This window comes from Penicillium riverlandense (assembly GCF_028828495.1).
Source record: "Penicillium riverlandense strain IBT 135883 chromosome Unknown utg000003l_segment0_segment0, whole genome shotgun sequence".
Lineage (NCBI taxonomy): Eukaryota > Fungi > Ascomycota > Eurotiomycetes > Eurotiales > Aspergillaceae > Penicillium > Penicillium riverlandense.
Window position 1 is genome coordinate 3,941,069 of NW_026643196.1, and position 15,302 is coordinate 3,956,370.

The 15,302-nt window shown below is 50.4% G+C and overlaps 9 protein-coding genes across 9 annotated transcripts; 8 read left to right on the plus strand and 1 right to left on the minus strand.

Moving 5' to 3' along the window:
- Positions 1–373: 373 nt before the first annotated feature.
- N7474_005204 (zinc finger CCCH domain-containing RNA-binding protein) lies at positions 374–1,067 on the minus strand (the record flags this gene model as incomplete). Its single annotated transcript, XM_057196619.1, has 2 exons — positions 374–702; positions 767–1,067. The coding sequence occupies 2 exons, from the start codon at positions 1,065–1,067 to the stop codon at positions 374–376; spliced, it is 630 nt and encodes a 209-aa protein (XP_057054015.1).
- A 736-nt stretch (positions 1,068–1,803) lies between these two features.
- N7474_005205 (SDR family oxidoreductase) lies at positions 1,804–2,677 on the plus strand (the record flags this gene model as incomplete). The annotated part of the gene is made up of 3 exons (XM_057196620.1): positions 1,804–2,157; positions 2,218–2,588; positions 2,641–2,677. The coding sequence occupies 3 exons, from the start codon at positions 1,804–1,806 to the stop codon at positions 2,675–2,677; spliced, it is 762 nt and encodes a 253-aa protein (XP_057054016.1).
- Positions 2,678–3,370: 693 nt separating this feature from the next.
- On the plus strand, positions 3,371–4,011 carry nctB (negative cofactor 2 transcription regulator complex subunit NCB2; the record flags this gene model as incomplete). Its single annotated transcript, XM_057196621.1, has 4 exons — positions 3,371–3,392; positions 3,467–3,493; positions 3,577–3,836; positions 3,892–4,011. 4 exons carry the CDS (start codon positions 3,371–3,373, stop codon positions 4,009–4,011), a joined length of 429 nt encoding a protein of 142 aa, XP_057054017.1.
- A 255-nt stretch (positions 4,012–4,266) lies between these two features.
- On the plus strand, positions 4,267–6,380 carry N7474_005207 (uncharacterized protein; the record flags this gene model as incomplete). The annotated part of the gene is made up of 4 exons (XM_057196622.1): positions 4,267–4,296; positions 4,361–5,069; positions 5,123–5,761; positions 5,812–6,380. 4 exons carry the CDS (start codon positions 4,267–4,269, stop codon positions 6,378–6,380), a joined length of 1,947 nt encoding a protein of 648 aa, XP_057054018.1.
- Positions 6,381–6,809: 429 nt separating this feature from the next.
- On the plus strand, positions 6,810–7,935 carry N7474_005208 (putative C2H2 finger domain protein (Kin17); the record flags this gene model as incomplete). Its single annotated transcript, XM_057196623.1, has 4 exons — positions 6,810–6,901; positions 6,953–6,965; positions 7,017–7,220; positions 7,270–7,935. 4 exons carry the CDS (start codon positions 6,810–6,812, stop codon positions 7,933–7,935), a joined length of 975 nt encoding a protein of 324 aa, XP_057054019.1.
- A 489-nt stretch (positions 7,936–8,424) lies between these two features.
- On the plus strand, positions 8,425–10,523 carry N7474_005209 (NAD-dependent malic enzyme; the record flags this gene model as incomplete). The annotated part of the gene is made up of 8 exons (XM_057196624.1): positions 8,425–8,484; positions 8,555–8,776; positions 8,827–9,030; positions 9,081–9,209; positions 9,265–9,398; positions 9,451–9,717; positions 9,765–10,132; positions 10,225–10,523. The coding sequence occupies 8 exons, from the start codon at positions 8,425–8,427 to the stop codon at positions 10,521–10,523; spliced, it is 1,683 nt and encodes a 560-aa protein (XP_057054020.1).
- Positions 10,524–10,968: 445 nt separating this feature from the next.
- Positions 10,969–12,478, plus strand: N7474_005210 (uncharacterized protein; the record flags this gene model as incomplete). Its single annotated transcript, XM_057196625.1, has 4 exons — positions 10,969–11,061; positions 11,126–11,267; positions 11,329–11,711; positions 11,762–12,478. Coding segments are annotated over 4 exons (1,335 nt in total), but the record flags the coding sequence as incomplete, so codon positions are not given.
- An 11-nt stretch (positions 12,479–12,489) lies between these two features.
- On the plus strand, positions 12,490–12,745 carry N7474_005211 (cytochrome P450; the record flags this gene model as incomplete). Its single annotated transcript, XM_057196626.1, has 2 exons — positions 12,490–12,514; positions 12,570–12,745. 2 exons carry the CDS (start codon positions 12,490–12,492, stop codon positions 12,743–12,745), a joined length of 201 nt encoding a protein of 66 aa, XP_057054022.1.
- A 1,346-nt stretch (positions 12,746–14,091) lies between these two features.
- N7474_005212 (uncharacterized protein) lies at positions 14,092–14,817 on the plus strand (the record flags this gene model as incomplete). Its single annotated transcript, XM_057196627.1, has 1 exon — positions 14,092–14,817. The coding sequence occupies one exon, from the start codon at positions 14,092–14,094 to the stop codon at positions 14,815–14,817; it is 726 nt and encodes a 241-aa protein (XP_057054023.1).
- Positions 14,818–15,302: the final 485 nt, after the last annotated feature.

Genomic DNA, 15,302 nt, shown 5'->3' on the forward strand with positions numbered 1-15,302 from the left:
TGGCACGGGCAAAACCTGAGCGCTAGGTAGAAAATGTGTCGTGGTGTTCGGAGCAGTAGGGGACGCGAAGTTTCGCGTTTGGCGTGGGAAAGATACAAAGTGGATGCCAAGACTCACTCCGAACATCAACCTCTACTTGAGCTTGCTGGATTAATTAGGGCAATGAAGTCTCCTATAAATTGCTAGCGGATCTGATATCATCATAATACAAATGCCAATCAACAGCACCAGAGGATAGAACCGAGAACCCCCGACCTAGACGCTCCCGCCGCGCGAAGGATAGTGGAATCGAATCACCCAGTGTCTTCGCCCAACGCCGAGAATGAAAAAAGCAATAGCCAGTCTCTAGAAAGTCCCAGACCAGGCGCACCCGCTAATACATCCGTCGGGTCGGCTCTGGACTCGGGCTCCGAGTAACGCTTCGTGCATCACGGCCCCGTTCCTTCAACCATTTCTTCGTCGATAGTCGCATCTCCCGGTCGAGCTCCGGGCCAGGATCTTTGCGGTGAATGAAGTTGCAGAACCCGCCGCGCACACAGCCTTCGCCGCTATTCAAACGACAACACGCCTCTCGGAAATCCGTCACGGGTGAGAGCTCGCAATATATGGGCCGGGCGGCGTACCAGCGCGAATTCAGTGCATCGCAGGCTTGTTGCGCATCTTCTTCGTATTTGAACCGTGCGTAGACGTTGCCGATCAAGTCTGCAGAGAGAGTATATAAGTTAGCGCGAACGCCACCAGGAGGGAAACAGAAGCTTCCACTTACGATCATTGTTATTGTCGCACACGACGAGCTCCTCGAGTTCGCCATACTTGCACAACTCGCACCAGACGTCCTCGTAGAAGGCATCGAAGTGGTTCTGGAGCTGGCTCGGGTTCATCTTGTTCTTGGGGTCGTAGGCGGGGTTCTGGTACATGTTGGGCATCAGGACGGTCTGCGAGTACGACGGCTTGACATGTTTCCGGGAGCAGCGATCACCGTGGCGGCATGCGCCAATCTTATAGTAGAAGGAGCAATTGACCTTGTCCTGCTCGGTACCGAAAATGGAGGCGAGATAGTTAGCCATGGCGGGTGGTCGGAGGGGGAATGCGGATGACCAGGAGATGGGAGTGACGAGAGGGAGGAGGGAATGGCGACGGCTGGTTGCTAAGAAGTGAAGAGGCAAAAAACGACAGCTTGACTCGGACTGGCGATGCCTGAAGTTTCTGGAAGCTCCAAGGGGCTGACTAATTGAAGTGGAACAACTTTGATCCGATCTATGCTCTCTGGGGAAGTCAAGAAGTCAAGTGCAGTGCAAGATGAATGAATGAGGTGATGGAGTATCACCGATATAATCCAGCTTACGCACTTACCTATCCCGTGGGGCATTGTGGGTTAAAGGTGCGAAAGTGTCCACAGTTCGTTACGTGGACTCGATGCACGATATATATTTCGAGAACGAAACGACGTTTACTACATACACAGTTCAATGATCTCATCTCCACGATAGGAGTTTCATTGCTATTCAACAATTCCCATAGATATACCCTGCATGCTGTATTACCTACAATCACAGACAACACACTCTATGACGTTGAGTTGTTGAACTGAGAAGTGCCACCCCACGACTGACTAAGCCCCGCACCGAAGAACATTATCCTTCAACGCTTCCGGGAAGACGATAAACAAATCGGGAGGGGAAGTCAGTCTGTTCGTCCCGTGTGTATTTCGTGTGTGAGTTTTATCAGACACCCCAGGTGAGACATGGAGAACGCCGGGCCTGAACCACAACCCATACCTAACAGTAACGCAGGATATCACCAATGGCAGCCAAGACCATCATCGTCACAGGAGCCTCAAGAGGCATCGGTCTGGCCATAGCCAAGTACCTGCTCTCCGCCCCGCAATCCCACAATGTAGTGGTCGTCGCCCGCAGCGTGGAGCCTCTACAGAAGCTGAAGGAGCAGTACAGCAAACAGGTCGAGGTCCTGAACGGCGACCTGGCGGATTTCTCTCTGGCCCAAAAGGCTGTCGATCTGGCCCTGCGATCCTTTGGCCAGCTGGATGGCATGGTTCTCAACCACGGCATCCTGGGCCAGGTGGGTAAGCTCGCCGACACGGAGGTGCAGCAGTGGCAGGAAGCCTTCAATATCAATTTCATCAGTCTCATCGCCTTTGTGAGTTCTTGGTCCAATATGCTCTATATGAAGAGACCGGGTGCTGATTTCTCCTCCTAGACTAAAGCCGCACTTCCAGCTCTGCGCCAGACCAAAGGAAAAATCATCTTTACCTCGTCTGGCGCTGCGGTAAATGCCTACAGGGGCTGGGCTATCTATGCTGCCACCAAGGCGGCAATGAACAACTTTGCCATGAGCCTGGGCTCCGAGGAACCCGATGTGACGTCGGTGTCCATTCGACCTGGCATGGTGGACACCGAGATGCAACGGGCGTTGCGAGAGGACCATGCCACGACTCTGGATAGCGAGATGCACTCCAAGTTCACGACGGTCCACAAGGACGGAAAACTTCTCCAGCCCGAGCAGCCGGGCCATGTCATGGCCAAGCTGGTGCTGGATGCACCCAAGGACCTCAGCGGGCGCTTTCTATCGTATGTCATGGCCGAGCAGTACCTGTGAATTTTACTGATTTTATGTCTACAGATGGAACGACAAGGAGCTCGAGACATTTCAGGCATAAATAAATTTGGTCTATTCTGGATCTAGCCAAGGTCTTTCAGGGTCACACTGTACAGCAGATTAGCATCAATTGTCAGAGAATGACGAATGCCAAATTTCCACAGGAGAACAGTGTGTTATCAATCAGCCGAAAGATGAAAAGCAGTTACATTTTAGAAGCATTAGGTGCAGCGCACCTTCATACTTAGCATGGAATGTAGGTTGATCATCATTGAATAGGGGGCAGGGGAGGGAGATGGAGAAAAGTCTTCGCATACCTGTTAGTATTACTGTCACGGGGAATTGAAGACCATTCAAGAGTGATTTCCTAGAATTCTTCTCATCGTCAGCAATGAGCAACACCCGAGGAGTCAAGATGCGCAGCAGATGGAAAGCAAAATTATCAGTTCGTCCGTTTGGCTAGGACAGGTAACGTCACCATAGTATGTATGATAGGGGCGACAACAAGGTTCATCATGGTAAAAGGAGGGCAGAAGGAGTAGAATGGGAGAGCATACCTTGCATAATTATTAGTGTTGAGGTGGTGTTTTCATGAAAAAAAAAAAAAAGGTGAGTGGGAAGAGAAGAAGAGGGAAGAAGAAAAAAAGAAAAACCCTGATAAAGTGGATGAGGGCGGTGTCATTCTGCCGCGCAATAGGTAGTTCATCCACCGACGGACGCGAACAAAAGACAGACACGCCAACCATCCACCACCATGTCCGATCGAGAGTTCAGCTGTAAGTCGGATCTCTGCGCCTGCCATGATCCTGGTGCGCTGCATTCTACTGACACCCCTTGATTTTATCCACAGCAAACGATGACCTGTCGCTTCCTAAAGGTACGCCTGGAAAACCAGTCCTTATTCTCTTCTTGATTCTTCCCGTGTTTCCGAGTATGGTTTGCTCACGATATTCTCTCTAGCGACGGTCCAGAAGATCATCACCGAGATCCTGCCCCCATCATCCGGTCAAACCTTCGCCAAGGATGCGCGCGACCTGCTGATGGAATGCTGCGTTGAGTTCATCACTCTGATCTCCTCCGAGGCCAACGACATCAGCGAGAAGGAGGCGAAGAAGACGATTGCCTGCGAACACGTGGAGAAAGCATTGCAGGAGCTGGGCTTTGGTGATTATATCCCCAGCGTGCTTGCGATCGCGGAGGAACACCGCGAGCAGCTCAAGGTAGGTTCTTGGCCCTGAAGGTGCGCTGGATGGGGTGGCTGACATTCGCAACTAGTCCCGCGAAAAGAAGCAGAGCAAGATGGAGCAGAGCGGACTGTCCGAGGAGGAGCTGATGCGGCAGCAGCAGGAATTGTTCCGGTCTGCGACGGAGAAGTACAACGCGGGGCCTGAATAAAGAAGCTGAGGATGATGGTCTCTTGCTGGTCATAGAGAAAAGGGGCGTTTTGCATTTGGGCTGGAGTTTTGTTATTTTCTCTATTGATCCGAACTCGATCTACTAATAATGACACGATGCGTACCCGAGTATAGCCAATGTAGTGTTAGTTAACTGGTCCAGGACGAGTAAATCCATTCACCGCCCAGCCTCCCACCCTTCCCATTTCCATGTCCAACGGAGCTTTTGCGCCCTTCCCATCTTCCCGCCTCAAGGATGCCGCCCTTCAAGGATGAGCATATTCTGGTGCGTGAGGATTGTTCACTTGTCCTTTCCTCAACCATTGCTGACTCTGTCTCTCTCTCTCTAGTTAATTGCGCCAGGTTCACAGATGACCCTGGCGCAACTCGGTCTACCCGAAACATTCACGCCCGCGCGATTCCGTTTCCCCACGCGCATGTTCCCTGCCGAGACGAAGGGTGAATACGAACCATATCGGATCCGTGAGAGGCGTCAGGAGGTCAAGGTCAGCAATGGCACGGACAGGCTCAAGGAGGATGTGGAGATGAAAGACGCCGAGCCTGCTGCGCAAGAAGGCACGGCAAATGGCGAGACGACCGACAAGTCCGCGACCACCGAAGGGGCAGAGCAGAGCGAAGGCACTGGTGAGACTGAAAATAAAGAAGAGCCCAAGATCGTCGAAGAGATCCTCTATGAGGAGGACGTGACGTCCGATCAAGGCGCTATTTATCCCATCGAGAACGGGCGCATCGTCGACTGGCCCTGTTTCTTTGCGCTTTTGACACATATTTATAATACCCTGAGCCCGCCTTTCCATACCCCCATCATGCTCATCGCCCAACCCGTCTGGTCTGCACGGGATCGCGAGGCCATTACCCAATTCGTCTTTGAGAAGTTCAAGGCCCCTGCCTTCAGTCTCATGGACTCCGCACTCGCCGTCTGCTATGGCTACGGCACCTCAACTGCAACTATCATCGATGTTGGAAAGGGCAAGGTGGACGTAACTGCCGTAACAGACTTTGCGGTCAACGAACACGGAAGAGGAATCGCGCTGGAAGGTTGTGGAGGAGATGCCATGACTGACCGGCTCGTGGAGCTGCTTGGTTCCAAGGGGTTCACAAGGGAAATGTGCGAGCAACTCAAACGAAGCAACATCACCGAGATTCTCCCCCGGGAACTCCGATCCCTGGCGATGCCGCTACTGCTCGACAGGGCGCCAACCCAGCTGCAGCTGCATCCACAGGAGCAGATGGCACGATTGATTCCGTTCCTCGAGGCCCGGGGGACGGCACTCAAACTGGGACGGAAGATAATAATGTGGAGGACGATGAAGGCGTGTTAGATGTCGCGGCCATTGTCAGTGGTAATACCACCGAGTATCTTGCCAATATGGAGAAAGAGAAGGCGACAAACAAGAAAGGCGCGGTGGAGCCGAAGCAAGCTCGCTTGCCCAATTCCAAGAAGGAAAAGGCGTCCTTCCAGTTTGAAGAGTTTGTCCCATTGGAGGGGGATGATGCGGTGGTCAATGGGTCTCGACGCTATATCCGGCATTCGAGGGAAGTTGAAGTGAGCGTCGAGCGCTTCCTGACTGCGACGCCTCGGCAGCAATCTGGAGACCGTCTGACGAGCGGCATTCTGGAGGACATTGCAACCCAGATCCACCACACCATTCTGGCCGTCCCGGACGCCACAAAACGGAGCGAGCTGTGGGACTCCCTGATTATTGTCGGAAACGGTAGCAAAGTCAGAGGTTGGTTTGCCTTATGTGCTTCTTATGATGTCGGCTAATGTTCCAAACAGGCTTCACCCAGGCTTTGCTTGGTGTCATTACTCAAAAGTTCATGCTTTCTCCGTCTGGCACGATCTTCACGTCTGAAATCCCCTCGACCTTCACCACCCCCATACCCACCGGTGGAACGAACACACCGGCTCCGATGGGCCAACCGGGGCCCATGTATCACCCTGCCGCACATGGTGTCAACCCGCTCCTGGTGGCAGCAACCCACAACAATCCGGGGATGCCCCAGATGACCCCGGGCACCCCATCGATGGATCTATCACATCACCGCTCGTCCGGCCACTCCCAGACCCCAACCTCTGTCAAGACCCTCAAGCTTCCCGAGTATTTCCCCGACTTTAAGGACCAGGGCAACAGCAACGCTCCTGGCGCCAGCGGCAATGCGGGCGGCGCAGCCGGCGGACCGGGAGCATCTCAGGGTGGTCGTGGCATGGAGGAGGCCGTTTTCCTTGGCGCTCAGATGGCCGCCAAAGTCTTCTTTGTCCTCGACCAGGGTCTCAGCAAAGGCTACATGAGTCGTGTCGAGTACAACGAGAATGGACCGTCCGCAATCCACGAATTCGTCCTATGACGTGACGAGCACGCTCTCTTCTATGATTCAACGCACAAACCGAGTGTTTTCTCTTCATCTCTTGGAAAAGGCGAAGTTGGCTTATGCGTGACAGACCTTTTTTTTTTTTTTTGCTGTTGTTTTGTACTGTATGCTATGGATGCCCTCTCTAGAAAAGCACAGTAGTCGTGTCGGTAGGCAGGATCCGGGGAGTTTGGCCAAATATCTTCGCAGCTAGTTTCAATATCAAAATCTATATGAGTTTCAATTCCATCCCACTGCTTCGCATTAATCAACTATTCTGCCTGGAGCACGCATCCGAGTACATAGCCATTGTATCACGTGACTTTGCTGACATGATCCATTTGATCTCTCCGCCCAACTATCGATCTTCAACTCTTCAACGCCACATCCTCTTTCACCTCAATAAAGCCAAAGCCCTCCGTTAAAATGCCCCGCGCTGAGATAGGCAGTACAAAAGATTTGGGCAATAAGATCAAATCCAAGGGATTAGGTCGACTACGCTGGTACTGCCAAGCCTGGTGAGTATCTCATGCCAACTCTTTTCCCCGATCTAGCTAACACCCCTCTAGTGAACGTCAAATGGTCAGTCTCTCATGCTGAATCTTGTTCTCGGTCTAGCTAACATGCCTTTAGAGAGACGAGAATGGCTTCAAATGTCATGTTCAAAGCGAAAGTCACGTCAGACAAATGTTGCTTATCGGCGAAAACTCTGGGAAGGCAATCCGAGAGTTTTCAAACGAGTTCAAAAAGAACTTCATCGACTTGCTGAGGACGACTCATGGGGAGAAACAGGTCCACATAAACCATTTCTACCAACAAGTTATTGCAGAGAAAACGGTCAGTTTTTACGGTCTATATTTAGAACCATGGGCTAACTTTTTCCTAGCACGTGCACATGAACAGTACCGAGTGGAAGTCACTATCCCAGTTTGCCGCGTACCTCGGGAGGGAGGGGATTTGTCGCGTCGAGGAGACAGAGAAAGGACTATTCATATCATGGATCGATAATAGCCCTGAGACTATGCGGAAGCGCGAAGCAATCATGAAAAAGGAGCGACAGGATAAGGGTGATGAAGAGAGGGAACAGAAGTTGATCCAGGAACAAATCGAACGGGCTCGGCGCAATGCGGAGAAGACCGAAGAAGACGATCCGGAAGCGAAGTTATTGCAGCGCAAGGAAGGAGAGAAAGTGAAGTTAAATCTTGCATTTGGATCCAAGCCAGCCACCGAAAAGCTCCCGTCGCCACCGGCCTCGAATTCCCCCGAGTCCAAGGATGATACCGAAGCGGATATGCCCAGCACCGAATCTCCTGCGCCTACGTCCCAGGCTCCTGTGAAGCTATCGATGTCGCTGGGTGCTCAGAAGCCGAAAAATGTTTTTGCTTCAGCGAAGAAGAATCCATTGGCAGGGAAGAAAGGTTCTGTTTTGGCTGCTCCCAAGAAGATATCGGAGCAGGAGAGAATTATGAAGGCCGAGATGGAGGCCATGGAGCGGAAACGGCCTCGTCCGGATTCTAAATTTACCAATCCTAAGCGGCCAAAGATCTCGTGAAGATAACCGGCCTCACGAATATAATCTTCTCCCACCAACCCTCTGCAGTGAGCTCGGGCGCGAGTGAGCGATCTCAACCAGAATTGTCTCTTTCAACCACCGTGTCTGATTTGGCGACTAAGCCTGCTTCGTTTCACAAAGTACAGGAGGATCCGAAACTCACATGCTCTCAAGCCCTAGTGTTACTATTCCTTTCGGCTTGATTTTGTCTACCTACTAGACTAGATAGATCCTGCTATTTTTGCAATGAGAACATAATAGTTACAGTTTTCGCCAGCCATTCATGCGATTAGGGATTTTAACTAGATGATTACTTGTACCTCCAAGGTTGTTGTGCCTAGTCCAAAAAGAGAATATATGGAGTACACAGTTACGTGGCTGCGATGACATCACCTAGCCCAGACGACTTTTGCACTCCATTTCTCTTCCCACTTCTCCCTTTTCCCCTCGGATTGTTTTTGGTACAGTGTGTCCCTTTGTCTTTTGTTCATGGAGAAATTCAGTCACTTGCCTCGAGCGGCATCAGGGCCGTTGAAATGCCCCTACGAGGTGAGCCTTGTTTACTGAGCGCGCGGGAGACTGTGTGAGAGCAAGCAGCGGTATACTAAGAGTCCCCTAGGGCTCTGCGCTCCTCGAAAACACCCAATTCAACAAAGGTTCTGCCTTTCCCGCTAAAGAGCGAGATGCTTTCAAACTACACGGACTACTCCCACCGAATATCCAGACTCTGGATGAGCAGGTTCGGCGCGCATACGAGCAATACGGTAGCCGGCCCGACGAATTATCAAAAAATACATTCATGGCGAGCATGAAGGCTCAGAATGAAGTACTTTTCTACAAGGTGAGCTTGTCTCGTATTTTTCAAAAACATATGATTAAATGGCCGTTTAGCTTCTGCAAACCCATCTCAAGGAGATGTTTAGTGTCATCTATACACCGACTGAAGGTGAAGCTATTCAAAATTACTCGCGACTGTTTCGAAAGCCGGAGGGATGCTTTTTGAACATCAAGGACCAGGATCGGATTGAGGAAAATCTCGCCCAATTCGAGAGGACGGAGGATGTTGACTATATTGTGGTCAGCGATGGAGAAGAGGTAATCGTCGATTCTCATGGTAGTTAGATCATGCTCACAATCAATCGCAGATCCTGGGCATTGGAGATCAGGGTGTCGGTGCCATCCTTATCTCGGTCGCCAAGCTAGTGCTTACAACCATCTGCGCTGGAGTGCATCCTTCACGACAGCTTCCAGTCGTGCTGGATTGCGGGACAGATGTGAGATACACCCCACATGGTACTATTATTAACAACCTGACTGATGATATCATAGAACGAGGAGCTTCTGAATGACGATTTATACTTAGGACTCCGACAACGCAGAGTCCGGGGCCCAGAGTACGACGAGTTTGTTGATAAATTTGTTAAGGCTGCCCGACAGCGTTTTCCCAAGGCGCTGATTCATTTGTACGTCGAATACCTCGTCAAATCCACTTAAGACTGTGTCTAATGATATCAGCGAGGACTTTGGGCTTCACAACGCGAAGAGGATCCTTGACAAGTTCCAACCACAGATTCCGTGCTTCAACGATGATATCCAAGGAACCGGATGTGTCACACTTGCAGCCATGATGGCGGGAATATACGTTAGCAAGGTCAAGCTGGAAGATGTCCGCGTCGTGATCTTTGGTGCCGGCACAGCGGGAACTGGAATCGCGGACCAAATTGCCGACACCATTGCAACAAAAACGCACAAGTCTAAGACGGATGCTTCCAACCAGATATGGTACGTATTCTTTCGAGCATTTGATGGCTGTCACTCACCATATCTAGGTGCATCGATAAACCGGGATTGCTCGTTAAATCGCTTGGAGGAAAGCTAACCCCAGCCCAGCAGTCCTTTGCACGCGACGACCGTGAGTGGCCTGAAGGTCAAGGGCTTGACCTTCTGTCAGTGGTGAAGCATGTCAAGCCCCATGTGCTTATTGGAACATCTACGAAGCCGAAAGCCTTCACACAGGAGATCGTCCAACAAATGGCTAAGCATGTTGATCGTCCAATTGTGTTTCCGCTGAGCAATCCAACACGACTACATGAGGCAGAGCCCAAAGACATCTATGAGTGGACCGAAGGTCGAGCTCTGGTCGCCACGGGCAGTCCATTCCCTCCGGTGGAATACCAGGGTGTGAAACATGAGATCGGTAAGGGGTCCCATCCTTGTAAAGAACGTCTTCTAATTCGATTATCCCTTTTCTTGCAATAGCGGAGTGCAACAACTCCACTTGCTTTCCAGGCATTGGTCTTGGGGCTGTTTTGTCACGGTGCCGCCTATTATCCAAAAAGATGCTTGTGGCCGCTGTGGAGGCACTAGAAGCAAAGTCACCCGCTCTTCAAGATTCCAATCGACCGTTGTTGCCCGATGTTGAGGATGTGCGCGAGATCAGTGTCGCCATCGCCGCGGCTGTGATCAAGTGCGCCGTGGATGAGGGGCTTGCCCAAGAGGAAGGAATCCCAACAAACGACGCAGAATTGAAGGAATGGATCCGGGTGCAAATGTGGGATCCTGCGTATCGGCCTCTGGTGAAGGTATAAGAAACGGTCGCGGTGGTCGGTATTTGTGAAGTCGGAGTAGTTTAACAGCCATGTATGAAGGAATTTACATGTTAATGATGTAGTCGAATGTCGTATCCTAAACAGCTGTCAATCTCTCTATGCTAGTTAGTTTATAAACATTTCAAGTCTTTCTATTATTATTTATTCGGGCACTCGGTCTCTCATCGGCCCTTAACATCGGAGTCTCCAAAAGCCGACGCCGACGCCCCGCGTCGATCATCCTATTTGCATCGTGCCAATCAAGTCCGTGCTATTTGTACCTTGTGTTGTGCAAAAAGTGGGTCAAGGACTAATCGGTATTCGGACAACAGCGAGCGCGAGAAATATACGATGCTGCTGCCCCTCCTCCCTACAGAGAATTCAAGTATAAGAAGAGAGGAGGATATTCCACCATGGATCCGGACGATCCTTCTAAAAACACAGGCCTAAGGAAAACACGATGATCGAGCCAATAATTGAAGCAGTGGTTCACAACCTTTCAGTGACCCTCTACGGGGTGCTGGGGCTAATCATTCTAGTATGTCGAGTCTTTGCTAAGCTTACATGGACCTATAATTAGCTAACTTGGATCCAAATTCTAGAGATTTTTGTTCCAAGGAATCACAAATCCTCTTGCGAGTGTACCGGGTCCAGAGATTTCGAAGTGGACGGACGCGGTCTATTGGTATTACTGGCTCCGCGGCGAGATCCTGCCCTATATTCATTCGCTTCACGAACAGTATGGTGCGTGCCCATAGAATTTGAAATTGGGAAACAGTTCGCTCATATTTCCTCTCTCCTTTAGGCCCTGTCGTTCGCATAAACACATTCCAGGTCGACATCAACGATCATCATAGCGCGAAAGAAATTCACAAAACCCACACCCCTTTTGTGAAGGGAGATTTTTATCGCAGGCTCATTGGGAACATCGAGAATATCTTCTCCACCACCAATCAGCAATTCCATGCTAGTCGTCGTCGGTTGCTGGCATCGGCCATGTCGGATTCGTCGCTAACGCGCCATGAGCCTTTGGTCCATATGCGAGCCAGTATGGCTGTTGATGGAATCTCGAGAGAACTCAAGATACGAGGCGTTTCCGATGTTTTTAAATGGTGGTTATTCCTTGCGACTGATGTCATCGCCGAGCTGAGCTTTGGGGAATCGTTCCAAATGCTAGAGGCGGGTGAGGTAGGGGAATGAAAGAACTTTAACTGCATCAGTTACTGACGACATCTTAGAAAAACCAGTATTCTATGGATCTAGAACAGATCTCGGCCATCCAGCCCTTCCGAATAGCCTTCCCTAATCTGATCAAGATAGGACGATATCTGCCTATCCCGTTTTTCAACAAAGTTGCTGCATCCGGAAGGAGAATTGCAATGTATCCTAGGAAGTGCATTGAGCGATATAAACAGATTCTCGCCGAGAACCCGGAAAATCCAAAGCTTACTCTGTTCACTAAGGTGTTTGATGCTGAAAAGAGTGGTATGACCGAGACAGATATCCAGCACGAAGCTCAGGGTTACATTGTGGCTGGTAGTGATACCACCGCAGTTTCTCTCACTTACCTCACTTACGCCGTTTGTCGTGACACCCGCATTCGAGACAAACTCGTAGCTGAGCTGGAGAAACTCCCAGAAGAGTATACGGACAAGGACCTCCGAAATCTTCCATATCTCAACCATGTGATTGACGAAACGCTGCGCTTATACTCTGCTGCTCCTGGTGCATTGCCAAGGGTTGTCCCACCAGAAGGTGCTCAATTCAACGGATACTACATCGAGGGTGGATTGACGGTATCGACCAGTGCTTACTGTCTTCATCGTGTGTCTGGGGTTTATCCTGATCCAGAAAGGCATGCCGCTTCCCCCTGTCAAATCTACTCGTCTAAGTTACTAATTGGGGGAAATGCAGCTTTAAACCCGAAAGATGGGAGCACACTACAAGAGCAATGAAGGAATCGTGGATGCCATTTGGGGGTGGATCACGCAGTATGCCATCCACGCTGCCCGAGAAAGGACCTATCAGATTGCTAATTTGTGCCAGTATGTATCGGCATGCACCTTGCTCGAATGGAATTACGCCTGGCCACGGCCCTCTTTTTCCGTGCTTTCCCCCAGGCCTACATTTCCACAAAAGAAGGAATGACGGAAAATGATATGCACATAAAAGCCTCCTTCTTGATGGGCCCGCAAGGCCACCGTTGTCTTATTGAAGCCTAACTTAGTTCTATGTACTTACTAAGCCTTACTGCGGTCTCTGAAAAGGTTAGCAATGGAAAAGTCCATAAACCTTTGCAATTCACCTAATATATGACCATAATTGGTTCCTCTTGTCCGTGGTAATCCAATTCACGCTGACGACAGAAAAGGAGGAGACGACTTTTTGTTCCGAATCCCGAGAACCAACAGCCACCCCGAGTCGAGAGGTCCAGGCAAACCCGATACAATTATCATCGGGCTAGACTAGGGGAGTGCTGGACTTTGTCTCTCTCTTGTGCTTCTCTTCTGTAGCGATCGCGGCTGCACTTATTTTGAAGAAAATATCCTTCTCTCAGGCTTAGAATTTAATGATCTCACTGCTCCTTTCCTCTGATACAAGCTGAGGCTCATACCCAAAAATGGCCAGCCCCGAAGCGGCAAGTGATGCTGCAAACCTGAAAGAGGACAACACCAAAGGATCATCCAGCACTGAGTCTACTGTGCAGCAGTATATGGACGTTACAGTCCTCCCGCAAAGGTCAATACTGCCGAGTCATGTCTCCCTCTCTTTTGGGAAGAAACCCAACCCGATCTTTAGCATCCTGTTAAAATCGCAAATTCTCTGAGAGGTTTCAAAATAATGCATTTACTATGTACGCGGCGCTCGTTTGTGGATTATGTTATGATGACCAGTCCGCAGGACCGACTAATCGCTTACACCATTGTTTCCGCCTTGGTATTGATTGACTGACGACCTTCGATTCCTGGAAAGGCTCATCTGTAATTCGCCTCGTGAAGAGACTCTGTTCTGGTTCCCTTTACACTCCCTGTTGACTCGACTATGAACTTCGCGTGGTTCTGTCCACTCCAACAGAGGCCTCACACGGGGTGGGAGAATTGATGGAAGGAACTCTCCTGTGATCCGAATCCAGCGTGATGAAATGTTTTGCGCAAAGACCAACCAACTTGCCTGATCTTCCCTTGAGTTATTGCTCTTAATATCTGAACACCTATCGCCCGTCGACGTTGCATGTCTTTCGTTGTGCAATCATGATCTAATGGAGTGCTTCGCATCAAGAGCTAGACACTCATTCACAGAATACATCCCAAACACTAGAGGTCCAGAAGACGAAAGGCGTATCGTCTTCTTGACCAGCCTTTCCCGCGATCTACCCCAGTATTATCTATGCTATGGCTGTTTGCGGCTCCATCCCTGGCGAAGTGTCGCGCTACCCAAGCCATGGTTCGAGCCCAGAGAATGTTTCAAATCGATCGACAAGTACTGGCGCCTGAAAAGACCGCTATCTCTCACCCATTTCCCAACCTGCACATTTCTCGAGATTCACTTCGTTCATATTCAGCTAGTCATGCGAAGATTCTACTACGGGCCCCAGTTCGGTATATCAGCGGAGTCGCTTTTCTATATCGAAGTGGCCGTTCACGCCCCCGACCCCTTGTTCAAGAATTCCGCTGTGCCTGTGACGAGTCTGATGTCAATCGAGGCGCGTATCTATCCTACAGCACCGAGCCTATGCGTACGCATCCAAGAATTGGCGTTTGTGAAGCGGCACAATGTGTGGGATCTGTTTCCTGACTGCGAACCTTTGTCGATGTGTGGGAATATAGGGCCTCATCGATTCTTGAATGTCTTGAAAGCGCACATCGAAAGTTACTGCTCTTCTGGACGAGCGTCGACTAGGCCAGCCGATTATGGGCGGTGTCCAACATGCAATACCTCATACAAACTTGAGCTTCGAGAACTTGACCAGGCGAATATATGCTTGGTTGTGACTCGATGGCTTGATCTGGGCCCGGGGCTAAACCCAAATGATGTTCAATGGAAGACTCACGTTGATTACTCGCGTGGTATGGATGGAGACACCCCTGACCTGATTGATTCCCGGCAGCGATTCGAAGATGACTCGATGCAGGCCGCAGACTCATTTTCAGAGGAGGCAGCGTATCGTCGAAATGTATCCCTTCTCCAAAACCAGGAATATCGAAGGGTGATGACACCAATTACCACCCAAAGGTGGATTATGCGATCCAGGGAGAAGCAGCGACACCGCTTCGGGACCTGTGTGGCTGCTTAACAAGATTTGCTTTGTGTGAGACCGGTTACCGCAGAAGTGTATGTACCTGGGCTTGAATACATTTTGCTCCCTCAATTCTATCCAGGCGACTCGAGTAAAGCGTGAAGTAAACGAGATGAAGGTCCGTTGCAACGCGCCTTCCCGATTTGGAAGTCACCAGGCCAGGCCCATATCAGCGGGTCCCTCACGCTTCTGTGGAGCTTTCCGAGAGCTCCGGTGGTCTCCTTGCGACCTCGAGCAATGACCTGCCAGTTCTGGTCCATCTTACGGATCCTGTCCGGAACCTGTGCGTCTTGGGCAATGTCACTGCTCTGGAGTGAATAGGAAACGGGAAAGGGAGAGAAGCAGTCGATGTCAGACTACGCAAGTCCGTTCATACTATAGCCACCAAAATCTAGAATAGACAGTTATAGATACCGAGAACTGTACGTTTCTATTGCGAGTATTCTTGGGGATTTCCGCCAGAGACTGCAAACAATACGAAG